Source organism: Anoplolepis gracilipes, unplaced genomic scaffold (genome assembly GCF_047496725.1).
Source record: "Anoplolepis gracilipes unplaced genomic scaffold, ASM4749672v1 Contig19, whole genome shotgun sequence".
Lineage (NCBI taxonomy): Eukaryota > Metazoa > Arthropoda > Insecta > Hymenoptera > Formicidae > Anoplolepis > Anoplolepis gracilipes.
Window position 1 is genome coordinate 1,300,645 of NW_027328667.1, and position 24,330 is coordinate 1,324,974.

A 24,330-nucleotide genomic window follows, 5' to 3' on the forward strand; every position below is an offset into this window, starting at 1 on the left:
ATACTCGTGCCGGATTTGCCGATCTTTGTAAATTAATTTCTCAATAATTATTCCGAAAATCGCAAAATGGTACAGGACTTTTTTGTTCAGTTTAATGCGCTCTGACCTGCTCATGAACGTTGATTCAATCTTTATGGGACACTCTGTATATATATATATACAGGGTGTCTCATAACTAACGAGCCAACGCTCGTAAGCGGATAGAGTACAGTGAACTGAACAAAAAAGTATTAGGTCATTTTGCGATTTCGCAATAATTATTAAAATATTAATAAAAACGCTTAGCGAACAATATTATACATATCTACAAGATGTCCGGTAATAATCGCCCCACCTCTCTAGGGCTGATAGAGCAGATCAAACTGAACATAAAAGTCCTGTATCATTTTTCGATTTTCGCAATAATTATTGAACTATTAATTAAAAACGCTCAGGGTATGCTGAGCGCTATATGCGACGCGCGCTCATACGCTGAGCGTTTTTAATTAATATTTTAATAATTATTGCGCTAATCGCAAAATGATACAGGACTTTTTTATGTTCAGTTTGACCTGCTCTATCTGCCCTAGAGAGGTGAGGCAATTATTATCGGACATCTTGTAGATATGTATAATATTATTCGCTAAACGGTTTTAATTAATATTTTAATAACTATTGCGAAAATCGCAAGATGACTTAACACTTTTTTGTTTATTTCACTGTACTTTACCCACTCACGAGCGTTGGCTCATTAGTTATGAGACACCCTGTATATGTATGTACTTATAATTATATATAAAATATATATAATAATTATATTAATATATATTGTATACAGGGTGTCCGGTAATTACCGCTCCACCTTTCTAGGGCAGATAGAGCAGGTCAAACTGAACAAAAAAGTCCTCTACTATTTTGCGATTTTCGCAATAATTATTAAATATTAATTAAAAATAGCATATGCTGAGTGCTGTACATATGCGGAGCGCGCTCATACGCTGAGTATTTTTAATTAATATTTTAATAATTATTGCGCAAATCGCAAAATGGTAGAGGACTTTTATGTTCAATTTGACCTGCTCTATCAGCCTTAGAGAGGGCGATTATTACTAAACATTTTGTGTATATATATATATACATATAATATCGTTCGCTGAGTGTTTTTAATTAATAGTTCAATAATTATTGCGCAAATCGCAAAATGGTAGAAAACTTTTATGTTCAGTTTGACCTGTTCTATCTGCAATAAAGAGGTGGGGCGATAATTACCGGACACCCTGTATAATATATATATATATATATATATATATATATATACATATATACACATATAATTATACAGGGTGTCCAGTAATTCGTAAAAAATCTCTCGTGTAGAGCGAATCAAACTAAGCAAAAAAGTTCTGTTTCGTTTTGCGATTTTCGGTATAATTATTGAGAAATTAATTAAAAAATATCGACCAATTCGTGTGAGTATTTGCACGTGGCGAGAAAAGCCAGCCCATTGTCACGCCGTTGCAGTCACACGCATAGTAACCGTGTAACAGCGGGCTGACTCTTTTCGCGGTGCTCCTAGCGACCGCTTGGCAACGGGCTGTCTTTTCGCAGAGCGCTAATATATTGACGCAAATTGATCAATATTTTTAATTAATTTCTCAATAATTATTGCGAAAATCGTAAAAGAAATGGTAAAGGACTTTTTTGCTCAGTTTAATCCGCTCTACTATCTGTACACGAGAGATTTTTTACGAATTACCGGACATCCTGTATATGTATATGTAATTATGAAAAATAAAATATGGAATCACATCTCATTATTTATAAGAATACATATTTTATCTTGATTGACAATAAATAATATTAAATTTTCTTTTTGTGAAAATTATAAAAATAATAGTATATATAAATATTACATAAAAAATGTATAAATACTGTATGTATTAATATATTAATACTAATAACGTCAAGGAGAAAGGTGCTAGAAGCCAGGGTATAGGGGCACAAATAAAAACTCAAGTTTTTTACGGTAATAAAAAAAGACGCATTTATTTGAACGTTTCAGTCCATCAGCAATACAATGTACTCAAATGTACTTCGCAATATAATGCTATAATGGCACAATTGAAAGAACAATAGAAACATTCAAATAAATACGTTTTTTTTTTTATTGAAAAAACTTGAGTTTTTATTTGGGCCCTTACATCTTACACTACTTACTTGGCTGCTATCGCCTTTCTCCTTGATATTACTAGTTTTAAGAACTTTATAAATTATTATTTTATAATATTAATAAATTATAAATAATAATATATAATAAATAATAAATAATGACAATTACAATGTAAAACTTACCGTCCTATCCAATGATGGTATCTTTGGAAATATCACATCTTGAAGTTCGTGCATAAGGTCTATATTTATACGCTCTGGTGGAGAGTCTGATTCTTCAGGAGAACTGGGGTTTAAAGGTGAGTATTGTTTTTTACTGCAATACATATACATATGTACGTGTGTTGGGCGCATATGTTATACAGAGTAATTCAAAACAACCTGATGTCCTTAAAATGAGATATTCTTGAGTGAATTCTAAAATGATTTTTCCTTTTACAAAATTTTATCTGAAATTTAGTTTCTGAGTTATAATTGAAAATAGTTAGCCATTTATGAGCCGGATACAACGGGCATGGGACGGCGCAACGCATCATCAGACTAATGGCCTCTCTACGATCAATAATATTGTATAATATCGTATAGAATGCAATAATAATTCAATAAACTTTAAACAATAATATTGTGTAATAATAATTATTATTATGTAATATTATTAGCCCTCTAGAGGTGTCATTTGTTTTATGACGCGTTGTGCCGTCCCTGCTTCCCCTTTGTACTTGGCTCGTAAATAGCTAACTATTTTCAATTATAACTCAGAAACTAAGCTTCAGACAAAATTTTGTAAAAGAAAAAATTGTCTCAGAATTTGCTCAAGAATATGTCATTTTAAGGACATCAGGTTGTTTTAAATCACCCTTATACGACTACATATGTTTCGCAAGAAAACTGACAAATTTTAACGATATAATCTAGAATTGTCACTGAAAAAAGTCACTATGTGTCTGTTTGGCTCATTATCAAATTAAATGTACCTTAATATAAATTATCATATATGTATATTGCTTTAAATTTTTTTGTTTCAACTAAATTATCAAAATATTATTTTTACAAATATCATTTATTTTATGAAACGAACGCAAGCAAATTAATATCATGTAAGATTTGAATAAGTGAAGTAATAGCATGCTTGCAAGATAGATATTTCGAATTACTTAAGTACTTAAAAACTCGACTTCGAAGTACTTAAAGTAATATGTTATTTTGATAATAGTGACAAAATTATTTTGATAATAGTGAAAATGAAAGTAACAAGAATATTAAAGTAATATTCATTCATTCACGACTTTTATTTTGACCTGTATAATATACTTCTAATTTAATAATAAAATCAAAGGAGGAGGGTCAATAAGGCCCGATTTTGGCCCCTTCACGATTTCGTTGTAAATCATCAGAATTACCTACTTCTTAATACATAAGAAACTAAATTTAATTGATTTTAGCTTAAACGGACATGTTCAACGTACTTGTTATCCTGTTTAAAGACAGAAATTCGTATTTATAGATATTGTATTTAATACTACACAACTCGCCTGAAAATCGTCAATATTATATTGGACATCATTAATATCATAATTTAAAATTATTTTTATACGTAAAATTAATAATGTCAGTGAAATACGTAAGACAATGCACACACCCAGATAGCCAAATGTTCCAATTTTGCAATCATGTTGCCGATAACCATTGCAGCAACTAATTTTGAAAAACTAGGGACAAGGTGCGACAGCATTATGCTTGTCGTGTTGAGCTCACATAATTTCTAATTCTCAGAACAGCAAACTGATAGCAATATGGTAACATTGATTGCTGTCAGCAAACAAGAGATTTGACAGCAACTTGATGACAACCTATATTCATCGATTTGTCATCCATGATTAACCGCATTGATAATCTGGCGATAATTTTTCAGGGGATCAATCATGTAATTTTTGTTTTAGTAAGACAGAAACAAAAAAGTTAAAAATTCTTATTAATTACGCATTCAAGGATAAGAAATTTTAACTTTTCGTTTCTACCCAGACAACATTATGTCGTCTTAAAGACGTCTAAAAGACATCCTAAAATTGCTAAGACATCTTAAAAGATTATCAGAAAGACGTATCTATGACGTCTTTAAGACGAATAATCTTTACTTATTCGGACAATCTATCCGAAATGTTACAATTTCATTTATTTGGATAGAAACTGTCCGAAATGAAATTAGTCGAAATAGTTGTTACAATAATCTTATTCAATAGTTGCGATTTTATATATTTTTGGTAACTCAATTTTAAATACGAGATAGATGCCTTATGCAGCGCTGCATAGTGGTAAGAAAATGAACTTTTTTTGTCCGAAAAGACATCTTTTAGTCATCTTTTTGCTTTGTCAGGAAAACAACTATAAAAAGATGATGAAAAGATATCTTTTTTAATTTGTCTTTTCGATAAAGCAAAAAAATGTATTATAGACATCTTTCAGATGGCGTCTTAAATTAAATGTTTTTTAGACGTCTTTAAGACATCTTAAAAATGACATCTTAAATTACAAATTACAATGTCTTTAAGACGTCAGAAAGACGTCTTTTGGTCAAGTCTTAAAGGCGTCATAAGAAAGACGTCTTTAATACGTCTTTAAGACATGCATGTTGTCTGGGAATATTATATATGTATTGTTGCTATCATAATGCTGTAGTCAGCTGTAGACGAAATGGCCAATCATCAGATGTTACCATATTGCTGACAATATAACGTTTCAGTATCTCAAATCGTTTGCTTTAAACATTTCGTAAATTAATTGTTTATAATATACTCTCATGTTGCTGAATTCAGTAGCGCGTTTTAATTTGATGTCAGCAAACATACAACAAGCATATAACAACTCATGCATTGCATTAGTTTGTTTTTAATGATCAATCACGCTTGGCTATCTGGGCATGTCTGGCCACAAAACTGAGAAAAATGAGTACTTTTCATTATCACGAATGGAGTGCTTTATTTATGTGAGTCCCCTTGCCTCTCACGTATGAGATGCTTTATTTAAGTGAATTATAATTTCCTACATAATAGCCTACATTATTAAAGTCAGATTTTTTTGCATCTTATAGATTCGATATAATGAAAAGTACTCATTTTTCACAGTTTTGTGACCAGATATATGTGCATTAGCTTACGTATTTCACTGACATTATCAATTTTACGTATAAAAATAATTTACGATTTTCGGACGAGTTATGTAGTATTAAACACAATATCCATAAATACGAATTTTTGTCTTTAAACAGGATAACGAGTACGTTGAACATATCCGTCTAGGCTAAAATTAACTAAATTTAATTTCTTATGTATTAAGAAGTAATTCTGATGATTTACAACGAAATCGTGAAGGGGCGAAAATCGGGTCTTATTGACCCTCCTCCTTTCATTCGTATAAAATTTTGCTGTAGGCAAATATGATATTTTTAACTTTTGATGGGACTGTTCTTATGTATAATTTCTAAAAATATCAATTCTTTTAAGTTTCACTTCATATATTTGCAATAACAATATATTTGAGCAATATAAATTTCAAATTTCTTTTTAACACTTTTACCCACTGATAAACGCATCAAACATAATTGACCTACTTACGATTTGAAGATACCAAAAACAACAATATGGAATAAGGGTCAAAATACGTTATTAAAATTTGTCAGTTTTCTATTTGTCATTTTTATATGTATATACAGACGCGTGCGTACTATATATATTGTGTACATAGAGTATATTAATAATTGCAGTACAAGTAAAATGGAGATTCTTATGCAGATACCAGTTGAAAATATAAAAGTTTTCCATACAAGACTTTACTTTAAAAAAAATCAATATTTTAAATATGTGTTTTTAATTAACAAGAATCATAGCTCGCTACAACTATTTCTATTCGTATTTATAAAAAATGTCATAATTTAATAGATTAAAGTAATGTAACATTCTCTCCAATAATACATTTATTTCATTAAATTATCAATTATTGAAAATATGTTGCTTTTCTTATTACATATAATAAGCTCGACAGATTAAAAAAGTGTGAAGTAATTGTTTACAATTGTTTAATTGTTCAAAATATAATACAGACACAAATACACGCCAAAATAGTGTAGCAAGATCTATTGTGCAGATTCTCGTTGTTAGTCAAGTGCATGTATACGTGGTAAAAGTCAATTTTTCTTGAAAATAAAACCTTGTAAAAAATTTAGTCTTTATTTATTTTTACTTGTATTTGCATGAAGATCATCTCCATTTCACTTATATATTATGATTTCTGATATACCTTATATGTATTGTACTAAGCGAGTTACTAAAATTTATCAAATCGAATTCGAGTCACTAGTAATTATCAACTCGAATATCTTCGAAGAAACGAATTATTTACTTTACTTTAAAGACTAATAATTCAGAATATTCTCAACAAAAAGGGGCTTATAATTAATCACAATTCCAAAATTGTTCTAACTATCTACATCTGCTATAAATGATCCTATTTAAACATTTTAATGTGACCTTTACAAGATCATTCGAGATCATTCCAGTTATCGTTTTCTTTTGTCCAAACCAAGTAACCATTTTGTTTGAACCATTTTTTTCGAATAAACTCTTTTAACGATATTTAAAAAATAGTAATTTATAATAACTCGCCCTATGCATAAGAGCTTTTTAAATCTGATCAATCAGACTACATTTAACAAATCGCTTGCTCGTCGAATCTTACATATGCTACTAATCTAGCGCACACACGATTCACGAACAGGCAACTATCTAATGTAGCTGTAATGTTCTGTATATACAAGGTATCCACTTTAAACAACTCAGTCGAATATCTCGAAAACTAACAAAGAAACTTCATAAACACGGAAATTCTGATTTTAATGAAATTTGCACACATGTATAGAGGGAATAAATAGATGAATTTAGAAATTTTCAATTTTGGCGGAAAAACGATTTTAAGGAGTGTAATCCTCACATACATATAAAGCGGCTTTGTTTGTGCAAGTTTCATTAAAATCAGAATTTCCGGTTCACGAGGTTCCCTTGTAAGACTAACATACATAAAATTTTTCAGATAAAATTTATAAAGTTTTGAAAAAAAAGTTGATAATCTTGAATTTTAACTAAGATCATTTTTCAAGATTTATATAGTTAACTTATTTCTTTTTATAGAAAGAAGTATTTTTTGTAGCAGATTTTTAAAAATCGTTCAATTTTGCGTAGAAAACCTAAATGTATAGGCTTAAATTCAATAGTTTAAACTGTTATTTAGCAAAGAAAAATATGATTTCCCACAATAATCCGTGCATAAATTTATATGTGTATATATGTGCGAATGATAAGTGCTTGAATCTAGATGGAGCATATGCATGAATATGAATAGATATGTGTATAAATATTAAGAATTTAACTTTATTAATTTCTTAAAGGTTCAATGAGGTAGCACTTGTTATATTTTTTCCTTTTTCTCTACTCTTTATTAGTTAATCTACGCCAAAGATTTTTACAGTATGCTGCTCGCAATTGTTCTGTGATATTTGAGAATAAAGTATATCTATTTAAATTAAAAATTAATTCTAATGACGCTCGCAATCAAGTAATTACAAACAAAAAACAATGATTAGACCAACTGACGAGCAAAGTGAAAGGGTGTTATTAACAATATTTATTATTCTTTAGTATTTGAATCTAAACATCTAATATATACGTTTCGGCTGTACGCAGCCTTCCTCAGTATTAAACAAGAAGAAACGCGCAAATTAATCTCTTAGATTCTTAACGCCTAGACTTTCTTTATATTATGTTACAAAGCAACCGCTAAATTGAACCCGAATCTATCCAAGTATCCATTGTAATGTCTAACTAACGCTAACGATTCGAGTAATAAAAAGAAGCTAAACATATTGTAGATACATTACGACCATAATGCCTGCTTACTCTTTTGAACATGACATTAAGACTCAATGACTAGGTCCTGGGTCACGTTATTTTATAGTTAGACATTACAATGGATACTTGGACAGATTCGGGTTCAATTTAGCGGTTGCTTTGTAACATAATATAAAGAAAGTCTAGGCGTTAAGAATCTAAGAGATTAATTTGATTTGCGTGTTTCTTCTTGTTTAATACTGAGGAAGGCTGCGTACAGCCGAAACGTATATATTAGATGTTTAGATTCAAATACTAAAGAATAATAAATATTGTTAATAACACCCTTTCACTTTGCTCGTCAGTTGGCCTAACCATTGTTTTTTGTTTATATGTATTTAGTTTCTACATACATTTTTTCCCCATCAACAAATTTCTCTTTTTAGCCAAATCCAGAACGGACGATTAAAATGTGATCATTATAATCCTTTTGAGATGTTTGTTTACAAGAATTCTCTTGCCGCTCACGTGGCTATGTGTTATTTATCTGTTCGTCTGTCCTTTTGCAAGTACGTGTACCTTCAAGTGTGTAAAAACTTCGTAATAAATTTTAACGTAAATAAGAAAAGACTATGTGTAGGATATGACAGAAGTGAAGTCAGAACTTTAAAACATTTAGCAACAAATTATATTATAGAGATAAGAAATAGTATAAGAATGAATCATTTATCGGGAGAGAAAGGAAATCAGCTAAATAAAGAAAATTTTAACAGCAAAAAAGAGATTAAGACCAAAGAAAATCTAGAAAAGTAGATTTAGAGAGGAAATAAAATAACTTTAAAAATAATCTAAAAATAATTTTAAACCTAATGCAATGTAATTTACTATAAAATTAAAATTACTATAGAAAGGATAATTAAGCTAACAATAAGTGTAAGCAGCATTGTTATGTCAAACTTCAGATCACTATTGCCTTAAAAACTTACCTTTTTTAAAAAAGAGAAAAAAAGTGTCAAATGCACCAGTTGTAAAAAATTATTATATATATTATTATAAACAACTATTTTTATGAAATGGTGTTATTTAGTCTACAAAACAGTTTATTTTAGTTAAAAAAATTATTAAATTATATTTAAAAAAATTGTACAAAATACTTTAATTTCCTATAAAAATAATGATACAAAAAAATTGCGCTAACTAAGAATAAAAACTTAATTAAAATTGTTAAATTATTTTTTATTTTTTTAAATAGAAACATTTTAACCGAAAAAACTGTTGTATAAAAGTTGATGTATAAAAGTAATTGTTTTAGTTTTGTATAAAAAATAATAATAAAAATTAAAACAATTATAAGTTTTAAGAGCATGATGTTTGTCTGAAAAACAGAAAGGTTGCTCCTCGATCTTTAGATCAACATTATTAGTCTAGTGGTGAATTTGCTGGAAATGAGTTTGTTTCTCTATCTTTTGTAAGAGCATTTCGTGTGAAGTTAAGTTTTTGTGAAAATCATTATGGACAGGAAGAGTAAGCTCAAAAAAAAAATTTTTTTAATTCAGTTCCACATTTGCAATACGACTTTATTTCGAGCGATCATTATTGTGAGACTCTTCCTTTTCTCTTTTTCATAGAAAGCATGGCCTCGCTCTTTATTGAAAAAACGCATGATTTTTCAACAGTGGACGATTATTGTTTCTCGCCCTCTATCGAAGAAGTAATGATTGTCCCACGAAGAAAAGAAAAAAATTATGATGATCGTTGCGTATTAGCCAAAAAATTATTGGTGTGAGACGTGCGGTTTTACGAGGGACTTTGATTTGCGTTGAATTTGTAATGTGGGTTTATCTTTTTTGGTACATTGACGTCGGAATTTTTTTATATTTTTATATTAATGTGACCCAGTTGACATGCTAACTATCTTTACTTTGGCTTTTTGCGTTTCAATTTATACAGGTTACATAGTATTGATAAAGGCTGCGTACAGCCGAAACGTTTACTTTAATATGTTTTCAAAGGTTTGAACAATAAATTTTATTTAATTTTTCAACATATATTGAAATTTGCTCGATTATTGGCCATCTTTCTTATTGATTATTTGTTGTTAGAATTACGAGCGTGTGTAGAGTTTTGTCATTTCTTATTTGAATTATAAGTTTTTTTAGTTGAAATTTTTTTAATAAAAATTTGTTTTTTATAAAAAGCATAATTTTTTATTTATATCGCAACTTTTTTACATCGTTATTTATGTTGAGAAAATTAAAAATATTTTACACATTTTTTTAAAATAACAAATTTTTTTTTAATTAAAACAATTATTTTGTACAAATTAAAATAATACTATCTTGTAAAACAGTTATGTATAGAAATGCATATAAGTTTCTCACAACTGTTGCACGCGCCATTTTTTTTAAAGGTAAATATTTAAAAATTATATTGTTTTTATATATATGTATATAGTACATGTTAAAGCAAAAATATAAACGTTTTTTAGTACAACTTTAAGCAAAAAGAGAAAAAACCCTTCACTCACTATCTTATTTTTTTACAATATAGGACAATTAAATCACAATTGTCATTACTCGATATCAGAAAACTCTTTTTGGTGTAGATAGATAGATTTCCAAAATTAATCTGAATATCTCATGGAATAGTGAATGATTACCTCATAAGACTTTTTTTTTCGTAGAATAGAAATGCTAGAAAATATCTTCGAGTTTTTAATATTAAATTACCTATTTTATTACAAAATGTTAAATTATAAACTAGGAAACGAATGCGGTATCAGCATGATGGTGTTCAACAGATAAAACGTACATGCGTTTGTATGTACAGATATTTCTCAATAAATGGATCGTGAAAGATTAATATATGGCCTTGATCACCGGATTTATCCTCTAATTTCTTTTTATAAGAATTTATTATTATTAAATATGCTGTTTTTGTCGACCAACAAACACGAGAAATTATATGAAAAGTGAAATACATATGTGTGATTTGCAAAAATATTCTCTGCAAAATTTTGCTTTAGATTGTAGATATTTTTAAAAAATAAACTTGTGTATAGATAAGAATAGAAGGAAATTTTTGAATATTTGATTAATGATTAAGCACTTCCTTAATATAAGGGTGTAACCCCTTAATTACACTACTCTTGCGTGCTGAAAAATGAGGCTTTTTTTTAGGAATTTTTTTCTCCACTACTAATAAAGCAATCAAAGTAGAGTTTTTTAGGGTTTATTGTATGTGTTTTAGGTATACAAAAATATTTTTTATTTTGATTTATGTACAAAATGGCGTCGTGGCAGTAGGTAATGTTAGAAGGTTTTTTTTCGAGGAGATAAACGGTGTGCAGAGTAACAATCTCCAGACAGCACTTAGAGGGGTGAAAAAATTTTTTTCATAATCTACATTAGTTTTTCTTTGGAAGTATCCACCATTATTAAAAAATATTGATTTTTGCAAATTTGGCATCAATTTAATTTTTTTTTCTTTTTTTTGGGTAAAAAATCGATCTTATATTGTTTATAAAAAATGTAATTGTTTATCGATCGTAAAAATCGTGGGTACTTTCAAAGAAAAACTAATGTAGATTATGAAAAAAATTTTTTCACTCCTCTAGGTGCTGTCTGGAGATTGTTACCCTGCACACCGTTTAGAGACGAACCTTTTTACGTTACCTACTACCACGACGCCATTTTGTACCTTAAATCGAAATAAAAAATATTTTTGTATACCTTAAAACATATATAATAAACCCTGAAAAACTCTACTTTGATTGCTTTATTAGTAGTGGAAAAAAAATTCCTAAAAAAAGCCTCATTTTTCAGCACGCAAGAGTAAGTAAGAGTAGTATAACCCCTTAATACATAAAAGACAAGGAAACACATTAAATGTGAAAGACAAAAGGATATACATTAATCAAGCATTCCAAAGGTTTTTATCGTTAGTTTTGGATAATTAATAAATGTTCAAAATAGGAATTTATATCTATACTTATTCATGCACACGCAGATGCAAGCACACGTACATACACAAGTGCAAGCGCGTATACATATATTTGTGCACGCATCATTGTTAATGAAAATTAGCGAAGTTTCACTGAAAAATAACTCCCTAAACTATTGGACTTAAACCATACACGTCTTAGGAATTTTCTACACAAAATAAAGCGATTTTTCCCAGGTAGCAAGAACATGTCATTTTGACATTGAAAACTGGTCATTTCTGGTTCAATGACGTCACGTGACCAAATAATTTAAAACAGCTTTTTGGTGACGTCTTAATGATGTTGTAAAAAAACGTCATAATCGTAATTCTTAAGTCATTATTATAAATCGCCTAAGTATCACTATTTTTTAACTAAAAACTCATTTAATTTTTTATATCTTAAATTATTAAAACAATTTTGTGTATAAATTTGATATTCAAATTCTCTATACCTCAGGGCCTTAACATGAATTTCCTCTATAACCTGGAACTTGATCATGACTCATGACATTTGATCATGAATCTTTTCCTCTAGCGTGAACTTGTGAAAAGTTTCATTAACGAATTCAATATTTGTGAATGAATTTTTCATTTCTTACGAATTCACGCTAGAAGAAAAGATTCATGATCAAATGTCATTAAAACGTCACTAATACTACAAAAAAGTTTTCTATTAAAAAAAAAATACAAAGTTGTTTACATGATCTTTACATGATCTTAAACAATTTTTAAATAAAATTTAAGGTTACCAACTTTTTTTCTTCCAAAATCTTATTGTTTAAAACATTTTTACCTATCGGGTACAATTTTCGATATATTCGACTGGACTGTTTAAAATGAGATACTCTGTGTATACACAAAGTACACACAAAGTGTGAAAAGGTGAGTAATCTCTCAAATATATAAAACAGATAAAAATAATCCCATAAGCTCGACACAGATCTTCTCACATCTAATTAGATGCGGATAAAGTCATATGACTCTAGAGCGATGCGTTTGATGTATGGTATCTTATTTTATACCAAGAAATCGATGGCTGTAAGCCAGTCAAACTTGAAAATTGTTCATTACGTAGCTTTAAGCCTATTATTTTTTGTTCAGCAGTTATGAGAAAATCAGCTGATTTTATTGAGATCTACAAAACCTTTCTGCGTATAAAATTGGATCTGGCAAAATCAGCTGGTTTTCTCATATGTTATAGTATATAACCTGCTAAACAAAAAATTAAAAGACATATAAGATATAAAGTTTGTCAAAAGTATAGAATATATATATATATATATATCTCATAAGTATTTCATATATGTATCTTCCTCACGGAGCGACCTTAAAGTGTTATTTTCTATGACAGCTACGTCAACCACATTACTGAAGATAATCTCTTTAAATCAACTAAATAACTATAGTTCGTCAATGACATAGTCATTTAATAATTTATTGTTTAATAGAATAAAAATTAAATAAGATTTTCCACCATAAAAGAGTCTATTAAGAAAACTCAAATTAGAACTCTCGTATCTAAGACTGGATCTACAGCAAAAAATAAACAATAGTAATTGATAACAATAGTAACTGAAATAGTAATTGATTTTAATGGAGATTTCTAAACAAATCTATCTATTTAAGTTTGGATTAACATAGCTATTATTGCTTATTAGCGCTTATTGCTATAGCAATATTGGCTAACAATAAGAAAAATTCTAGTATTTTGTTATTATTGGAAAGAGTTAAAAAGCAAAAAAGCTTTTTACTATTTTGCAGATTTTAATAAATTCATTATTAAACATTTTACTTAGGTCTGATTGCATCAATTTATTTTGAAATATGAACAAGCAACTATCAATTTGACGAATAAGAGATGCGTAGGCGAGAAAAATATTGAGGCGAAGTCGCTGAATCGGGAATCGAACCCGAGTCTTTCGCTTGCCGGGCGACTGCTCTTACCACTGAGCTATTCAGCCCCACACCGATATCTCTCTCGTCTATTTGTTTATAAATCTATCGATAACAGAAGACGCGATTTTCAGCCCATGTGAATTTAGGAGGGGGGGGAGGGGGGTAAAGAGGGGTTTATAGAATTCTAAAAAATGAGAATCTTCTTTGCTAAATACACCAAGTAAAATATATGCCCTGTGCACGTTTCAATTTTCGCGGAAAAAAGAAAAGAAAAAAAAATTAATTTCTAAGAAATTTACGCATTAACATCCGCGTCTGGCTCTTATTCGCCAAGTTGATAGTTGCTTGTTTGTAAATAATAAGAGCCTTATATTCGAAATATTTGAAATATTAAACTTTGAAAAATATTTTAAAGAATATTTTATTTTGAAAAATAAATTAGCCAATGTCGCAATAATATAGGTATGTAATTATTATTATTAGTATAGAGGAACAAAATGATATACTAACAAGTGAATTATATCACTATGAATTAATTTCAATATTATTGATCGATTTTCACATTTCTACAAATGCTAGTAAAATATAAGAAGCTCGCACAATACCGGGTAGTTTAAGCTAGTACCTAATAAAGTTCATTTAAAACAGGAAAACCATAAATAATAATAAGTTTCTTTATCTGTAGTGGCTAGAAATTCGTAAAGCTGCATTGTCACACTTATTTAGAAACTTTAACAAAACTAAACAATTCTGAAATGTACTAACAGTGACATAATGACAAGCAAATATAAACAAAATGTAACAAAAAGAAACTTTTAGTGAAATTAAACAATAATACAAAATCCAGGAACATATTAACACAATAACGAACTAATGTAAAAAAAAATATATATATATACAGGGTGTCCCCGAATTGCCAGATCAACTCTCGTGGGTAGATAGAGCGTGTTAAATTGAAAACAAAAGTCATATCATTTTGCTAAATTTGCAATAATTAATGATATAAATTAATAAAAATCGGCCAATTCGTGTCAGTATAAGCGCGCGGCGCGAAGAAGCCTCCTACTTGTTACTTGATACTAGGCGCGCGACGACACAGTAGGCGGAGCGCTCTACAAAGGACATACAAAGGTCGTACTGAAAGAGACACATATAGTGCGCGCTGCGTTTATGTCTTGCCGCGCGCCTAGTATCAAGTAACAATTGGGAGGTTTCTTCGCGCTGCGCGCTTATACTGGCACGGATTGGCCGATCTTTATTAATTTATATCTCATTAATTATTGCGAATTTAGCAAAATGATATAAGACTTTTGTTTTCAATTTAACACGCTCTATCTACCCACGAAAGTTGATCTGGCAATTCAGGGACATCCTGTATTGTAAGATATAATTTTGTATACCCGTTATATTAATCGACGTTTACGCATCGAAGAATGAAGCGCGCACAGGATGCCGTCGGTGGCGTGATTTCGGAGCGAGAATCAATATAAAAAGACAGATTTTATTGCGTGCTCTCTTTTCTGTCTGCGAGCGATCCGAGTATTTTGTATCAGTAAAAGTATATTTTATATTATCGAATCGTTATTTCGAACAGTATCGAAGTTTGTGGTTCGTGTTATCGCTGCCGTTTATCTGAATAAATTCAATGAAATTAGAACAATCAAAACTACCTCAGTGATTTTTTATCCTGACATTGTTAATTATCCTGGTGTATCCACACATGGCCTATCAACGCTCAAAGTTATCTATCCTTACGGATATTCGATAATCATTTTTCCTCATTAGATTCTTACAGTATATACAGGGTGTGCCATTTTAATTCCTCTAGTCGAATATCTCGAAAAATCAAGCCTGGGAGAGAAAAATATTTCAGGCAAAAGTTGTATGGTTTCGAAGGCCACAATATGGTACCATTGGTCTGACGTTGAAGAGCCATTTGAAGATCATCTGAAGGTTACTTCAATTTTTTTAAATGGCACCCCATATTTTTTGTTACATATTCTTGTAGCTGATTTCGAGAGCTTTCCAAAACACTATGATAAAATGTTTTTTCATTAAACAATTTTCGAGTTATAAAGCTTCAAAGTTGCAATATTTTGACATAAAATACAAGATATCTCGTAAAATATTCGTTTCTCGATTATCTTACCCTAATACTTTTATGCACAGAATAATGAGACGAATCAATTGGTGTAAAGAAAACACATAGTTATCTTTAAGAAAAAATCTAAATTTGCAATTAGCAGTTACATATTTTTACTTTAACGTAACTATGTGTTTTAATTACGCCAATTGATTTGTCTCATTATTCTGTGCATAAAAGTATTAGGGTAAGATAATCGAAAAATGAATATTTTATGAGATATCTTGTATTTTATGTCAAAATATTGCAACTTTGAAGCTTTATAACTCGAAAAGTGTTTAATGAAGAAACATTTTATCATAGTGTTTTGGAAAGCTCTCAAGATAAACTACAAGAATATGCAAAAATATATAGGGTGTTCCATTTAAAAAATTCAAAATGACTTTCACGTGACCTTCATGTGACTCTTCAAGGTCAAACTAATGGCATCATCATCTTATGTCTCCTTAGAAACTATACAACTTTTGTCTGAAACATTTTTTCGAATTTTCCATATTTTTCGAGATATTTCACTGGAGGAATTAAAATGGGTCACCCTGTATATATATATATATATATATATATATATATATATATATATATAAACACAAGTAGAATATAACAAAAAGATGAGTAAGTATGAAAATTATGTATATATATATTACTTCAAAATCGCATATCTCAGAAACAAAAAAAGAGCGCCATAAAAAAAAAACAAAAAAAACAAAAAAAAACGTATTATTTAGAAATATATCCTCTACAAAAATATCAAATATAAGATTTGTAATATAAATAGATATATATTTATAATATATTTTAAACATATAATTCACAACTTGTTTATTAGCAGATTACTGACTGCTTACAGTACATAGAGCTTATATTAATAGAAAGGCCTTGTTATGCTGAACATAGGAGGACCTACTGAAGAAGAATCAACAAAGAGGATATTATATACTCTCTTTTTATATTCTTTCACTCTGGGTTGTCCCAGAAAAAAAAGGATAGCGTATGTAGGAAAATTACTACAGTATAGATCTGTCATTGTTTATCCAGTATTTTCTCATTTTGTCGATTCTATGTCAGTGCGCCAGAACTTTTCCATTAGTATAAACCTTATGTTACAATATAAGAGTAACATTATTAAAGAGAGAATTTTTTGAAAAATTTCATGAGAAAAATTCCCTGATTTTTCCAGACACAAAAGAAATCTCTGAGAATTCCAGATTTTTCAAGTTTTTACTTAACATCACTATTGAATAGCGCTACATTCCTAAAATAATATTTAAAAAACTTTAAAAGCTGGTGGATCTTTTTTATTTTTATACATTTTCTTAGATTCTCCATATTTTTTTATAAAAAAGGATACTCTTGTTTTATTTTGGAAAAATTATTTATTTTTGAAAAAATTAGAGCATTTTTTGGTAATTTCGATTAAATTTTTTTCGTTTCAATAAGTCTTAATGCAATCAATTTTGTATCATTTAAAGCATTACTTTATTGTCTGAATTTTATAGTGATCAATTATACTTTTTTTCAAAAAGAATTAGTTTTTCCCAAAATAAAATTTACTTGCTTTCTTTTACAAAAAAATGTAGAAAATCTAAGAAAATATAAATAAAGACCCACCAGCTTTAAAGTTCTGTAAATTAGATATAAATAGATATTTAAAAGTTGGGCCATATCTTTTCGACATGATATGAAAACATCTATCGCGCTATTTTAAAAACTTTCATTTAATATAAAAATAATTAAATATTTCAATTATCAAAATCTACAAAGCATAAAGGTATGAAAGTAGAGTATAAAAATTATTTACAAAAAATATTTTTTAAATCTTAGCTTTAAAAATAAATATCTCAAAAATGTTGTAGAAAAAAATTTTATAACAACTTATGGGGTTATTTTTATCTGCTCTACATGCCTATGAGAGATTGCCTTCCTTTTCTCTATATATGTATAATAAAAATTTCTTTATCCTATAATAACAATATTATTAAACAATAATATATTATAGGATTATATATGTATGATATATATGTATAGTAACGCATAGAGACACATCTAAATATCTATAAATGTATATAGAGTAAGGAAAAAATATGAAACCCTGAAAAATTTCGAAAAATATAAGTTTTACAGAAAAAGAATCGAAGGCATCAATGATGGTTATCACCATCTAAGGCAAGATCTATTAATTTTTTTTCATTTATTTCATATTTTATATTAAAAAGTATCATAACAAATTTTAAAATATCTCATCAAGAAATTCTTAACCAAAAAAAGTTAAATATTTTGGAAAGTTCTCGATATAAGCTACAAGAATATGCACTTAAAAATTGGTTGTTCCATCTAAGAGGGCACCTGCGGGTCAGAAAAAAAAGCTTTCTTTTGGGGAGAAATTTTTCTGTCCAAACTATTGGTCATTTATTCTAAAAGTTCTACATAATATCAAAGAACATTAAAACTACATTTCAGAATTTTTTCGTGGCAGAATGTCACATAGTGTCCAAGTAACGAGCAATCTCTGAGAGGTACTTTTAAGAAAAGTTCGTTTGCGGTGACCACTCCAGCTCTGAGTAGCGTTATCTAAAATGAACAAACCAAAGAAATTTAATTAGTATGTTACTTTATCTAATGCTTAATCGAAGCTTTTTTAAATCAAAAATCTCTCCATTTTATAGATATTGATAGATTTTTTTGGGTCAAAAAATGAATTTTGACTTTAAACTTCCGCCATTTTGTGAAAAATACGAATTTTCAATAAAGCTTCGATTAAGCATTAGATAAACTAATATATTAACTAAATTTCTTTGGTTTGTTCATTTCAGATAACCCTACTCGGAGCTGGAGTGGTCACCGCAAACAAACTTTTTTAAAAGTGCCTTTCAGAGATTGCTCATTACTTGGACACTATAATATAAGACATTCTTTTACGAAAAAATTCTGAAATATAGTTTTACCGTTGTTTGATACCGTGTAGAAGTTTTAGAATAAGTTACACAATAGTTTTGACAGAAAAAAATTCCCTAAAAAAGAAAAGCTTTTTTTCCGACCCGCAACTGTAGATGCCTTCTTAAGAAATTAAAAATGACCTTCACACGACTATTCAAGGTCAAATCAAATCAATGACACCATCTTGTGTCCCTCTTGAAACCATACAACTTTTGTCTAAAACATTTTTTTGTAAAACATATTTTTTGAGATTTTTCAGGGTTTCCATACTTTCTCCTCACCCTGTATATGTATAAACAATTATATATACCTTGCATCAAAATTACTATTCCGCAAACGCAATTCCTTTCGGTAACTAGTTGTTGCTGATACTCCATTTGGAGATTTTGGTGGAGATGTAAATCCAATAGGTCTTCTATCTAAAGTAGGTGAGTTGGGAGCCGATCGTGGTTGATGAAATCTCATATTCGTTTCACTACTATTAGGTCGTCCTATTCACATAAACAATTATTTAACAATCAATATCTAATATTTAGAATAAAGTGATAAAGATTATTAATATCAAAATAAAGCACACCTTTCCATTTTAGTCCCTTATATGCCGTTTTCATATCTTTCCCTTTATCTTTCACCTGTTGATATTAATCTATATAATTCACTTTTTTCTATTAGTATTAATTATTATTATATTATAATAGATAGAAAATGACACAGAAAGCAAGATTGAGAAAGTTACATTATAAAAATAACTCCTCATCGTTCTTTTTTTTAAAAGTAACTCGTTATCATTACTTGAAACTAATTTTTAAAAGTAACTCGTTAACGTAATCGTTATTCAAATAGTAATGGATCGTTACAATTCCCAGTAAATGTTTAAAATAGAACAGCCAAATCAAATCATTTTGACTTTGACATATGTTGTCAAGGTCATTACCATGAGTAACCACCAAAAATTTTAACCGTTGTTCGTTATTTATTTAAAAGTTATAAACAAAAATAACTTTTGCAAATTACATGTAATTTTCGGACACTATGTATATTTAATAAAACATACTCTTAGCATATTTGTGTATTTAAATGTAATAAATCGAACGCGTGAAACCTAGTTTCCTGCACTCCTTTTCCCGAAAAAATCAATTCTCATCTTTTTCTGAAAAGCATGAGAGAAGCAACTTCTGCCCGCATGTTTAATTTCCCAAACAGCACATAGACGTCTAAAAGATGACTAAAAGATAATGAATTTTCGGCATGGACATCTTTTAGTCTGAGCGTATAGTTAATGAACAGATGACTAAAAGATGTCTTATGTCCTACTTCAAGTCATCTTGCGTTAATTCATAAGATATCTACAAGTCTAATTTTAAACATTTTTTAGTTATTTTTAAAATTATATTTTACACATCCCAGGTAGCAAGCACACGACATTTTGCCATCAAAATATGGCCAACATTAAAATGCTTTGTAATTTAGAATTAATTATAATTAATAATATAATTATAATAATTTATGTATATATATATGTATATATACAGGGTGTAACTAAAAAAATTTATATGATACATACCATCAGATAGAGGACAAAAATCCAAGTCGAAAAGTCCTGAACCATTTTTTGATTTGAGCTCTCTATTCGCTGTTATACGATGTTAAAGTTAGCCAATGAGCGGCTGGTTACAACGGAAGAGAAGGCCGGGCGGCGCGCCGCGGAGTGAAGCTGACGCGCTACGCGGCGGGATGAAAACAACGGTGAGCAGCAAAACAATTGTAGCTGTCATTTATTGCTCTCCTCTCCTCTCTCTCTTTTTCTCTCTATTGCTTATTTATGGAGGTTTTATGTCATCGTTTAGAAATCTAAATATGTAGATTATCATTAGCAACTGATTATTAGTAAATGATTATTAACAACATCTTAAATTTGAGAAAAAAAGGTGCTGGGTGGAAATTTTGTAATAATTCAATTTTAATAATACGAATTTTATTGCAAATTTATTAAAAAAAAAGAAATATTTCAATTATCATTCTTTTATGCAACTCTATTATGAACTAGCAAAAAAAATTTTTTTGGAGAAAATTATTTTTATACATAATCATATTTTTTCATTACTAATAAATATTTTTTTTTTTAAATAAATTATTGATTTTGTAACAATAAATCATAAATTTATTTCAAATTCTTTATATAAAAGTAATTTATAATGTATTTATACATAAAATTACAGTAAATGTTCCAAATGAGCCCCTCCTACTGCAATACATGCTTCTGCTGTTTTTTGCACGTTTTCCGTAGCTCTTCGGATTTGATTATTATCGAATCTCTTGATAGTATGGAATACTAATTCTTCCATCTCGTCGGCCGTTTCGATGTTTGGATTCAAAAATACTTTTTCTTTGGTTGCTCCCCAAAGAAAAAAGTCACACGGATTATAATCCGGAGATCGAGCAGGCCACGGAGTTGCTGAACTTTTTCCGAACCATCCTTGTGGAAAAACTTCATCGAGATAACGGCTAACGATACCTTTTGAATACGATTTATTGAGAAGTAAATAGTTAATGCAGAAATGATTAATTTCAGACAATTGCAGTTGAATGTTAAATTTATTTTAAGCGAAAAGTTTTTTACTTTTACCACAATTAATGAAAAACTTGATTGTATAATGTATGAAAAAAAAATTATTATTATATATGTAGCAATAACTATTATTATTAATATAAAATCAAATTAAGATGAGCTGGTTAATTAAAATTAATGTCTAAATATAAAATCTAAAGCCTATTACGAGCTGAATACTAGGATGGAATTTATTATTAAAATTTAGCGGTTTCTTAAACTTAAAAAACGCTTTAATGAAATTTAGCTCGTAATAGGTTTTAGATTTTATATTTTGACATTTAATTTTACTTTTACTAAGCTTTTCAATCTTGATAAAGCATGATATAAAAATTAAGAAAGTAAACGACAATCTTGAAACTGAGATCTTCACTAATTTTCATAGCTTTTTTTAAACTATATGCAATCAATATTTTTATGAAAAAAATTCTTACGTGCAGAATGAGCAGGTGCGCCATCTTGCATAAATATCGGAGCTCGTCTATTTAATGGTATATCTTCTAAATCATTCCCTGCCGGAATTAACAAATCCGGCAGATCATTTCGCAAGAAATAGAGATAGTCTGGAGCATTCAAACGCGGTGGTAATATAAAAAGTCCAATCTAATAATAAATTTAATATTAGTAACAGTATATGTATTAGTAACAAAAATTAACAATATTATAGCACTGAGAGAAAAGATTTAGCAGTGTTAATTAAATGTGTTTCGTTAAAATCATATTTCATCAAGTTATGTTTACTTAATGTATAGTGTTATACTTTTAGTAAAACGTTTGTTTGAAACAGCGATATTTGATTCGTAACGAACTAATCTTTTTTTTTCAAATATTTCGTACGCATAATTATTTCAAAGAAAGCCTTGTAAAAGAAAGAAGATGTCTAATCAGAGACATTAATAAAGATATTTAACTAAAATTAAATTGGAAAGAAAGGATTAAAAAGGGGAGAATACAAATAGTTTCAATTAAATTTGAATTACAATTTCTTTTTTTTAATACTTACGATTTGATCTCCCAACAATCCACACCAAACATTTACGGAATATCGATGTTGAAACAAAACACGTGATTTAAATAATCCCTGATGGAATCATAGCCAATAATCGTAGTCGCTCGATTTCGAGATCCAATAAACAAGTCGGTTTCTAAATACACTCGATGAACGCGGTTCATCGTTTTTTAACGTAAATGAAGACAAAACACAAACCAAAGTTTTTTTCAATATAATCTTGTTTTTTGGATTCTTTTTTTTTCTTGGATTGTTGGGAGATCAAATCGTAAGTATTAAAAAAAAGAAATTGTAATTCAAATTTAATTGAAACTATTTGTATTCTCCCCTTTTTAATCCTTTCTTTCCAATTTAATTTTAGTTAAATATCTTTATTAATGTCTCTGATTAGACATCTTCTTTCTTTTACAAGGCTTTCTTTGAAATAATTATGCATACGAAATATTTGAAAAAAAAAGATTAGTTCGTTACGAATCAAATATCGCTATTTCAAACAAACGTTTTACTAAAAGTATAACACTATACATTAAGTAAACATAACTTGATGAAATATGATTTTAACGAAACACATTTAATTAACACTGCTAAATCTTTTCTCTCAGTGCTATAATATTGTTAATTTTTGTTACTAATACATATACTGTTACTAATATTAAATTTATTATTAGATTGGACTTTTTATATTACCACCGCGTTTGAATGCTCCAGACTATCTCTATTTCTTGCGAAATGATCTGCCGGATTTGTTAATTCCGGCAGGGAATGATTTAGAAGATATACCATTAAATAGACGAGCTCCGATATTTATGCACGATGGCGCACCTGCTCATTCTGCACGTAAGAATTTTTTTCATAAAAATATTGATTGCATATAGTTTAAAAAAAGCTATGAAAATTAGTGAAGATCTCAGTTTCAAGATTGTCGTTTACTTTCTTAATTTTTATATCATGCTTTATCAAGATTGAAAAGCTTAGTAAAAGTAAAATTAAATGTCAAAATATAAAATCTAAAACCTATTACGAGCTAAATTTCATTAAAGCGTTTTTTAAGTTTAAGAAACCGCTAAATTTTAATAATAAATTCCATCCTAGTATTCAGCTCGTAATAGGCTTTAGATTTTATATTTAGACATTAATTTTAATTAACCAGCTCATCTTAATTTGATTTTATATTAATAATAATAGTTATTGCTACATATATAATAATAATTTTTTTTTCATACATTATACAATCAAGTTTTTCATTAATTGTGGTAAAAGTAAAAAACTTTTCGCTTAAAATAAATTTAACATTCAACTGCAATTGTCTGAAATTAATCATTTCTGTATTAACTATTTACTTCTCAATAAATCGTATTCAAAAGGTATCGTTAGCCGTTATCTCGATGAAGTTTTTCCACAAGGATGGTTCGGAAAAAGTTCAGCAACTCCGTGGCCTGCTCGATCTCCGGATTATAATCCGTGTGACTTTTTTCTTTGGGGAGCAACCAAAGAAAAAGTATTTTTGAATCCAAACATCGAAACGGCCGACGAGATGGAAGAATTAGTATTCCATACTATCAAGAGATTCGATAATAATCAAATCCGAAGAGCTACGGAAAACGTGCAAAAAACAGCAGAAGCATGTATTGCAGTAGGAGGGGCTCATTTGGAACATTTACTGTAATTTTATGTATAAATACATTATAAATTACTTTTATATAAAGAATTTGAAATAAATTTATGATTTATT

At 28.9% G+C, this 24,330-nt stretch overlaps 1 protein-coding gene and 1 non-coding gene across 7 annotated transcripts in view; both read right to left on the minus strand.

Annotated features, from left to right (window-relative positions):
- LOC140675560 (DENN domain-containing protein 1A) overlaps positions 1-24,330 on the minus strand; it is a 68,872-nt gene that overhangs the window by 26,242 nt on the left and 18,300 nt on the right. For 4 of the 6 annotated variants that reach the window (XM_072910148.1, XM_072910145.1, XM_072910151.1 and 1 more), the window contains 3 exons: positions 19,559-19,613; positions 19,292-19,472; positions 2,332-2,464 (listed from right to left, as the gene is read on the minus strand). In XM_072910148.1, coding sequence (XP_072766249.1) covers positions 2,332-2,464; positions 19,292-19,472; positions 19,559-19,613 — 369 coding nt within the window. Of the gene's footprint in view, positions 1-2,331; positions 2,465-18,060; positions 18,616-19,291; positions 19,473-19,558; positions 19,614-24,330 lie in introns of those variants that run through there. The other 2 variants (XM_072910150.1, XM_072910149.1) reach the window with 2 other exon arrangements.
- Positions 13,898-13,969, minus strand: Trnaa-ggc (transfer RNA alanine (anticodon GGC)). The gene has a single exon. It is a non-coding gene; the product is annotated as a tRNA-Ala (tRNA).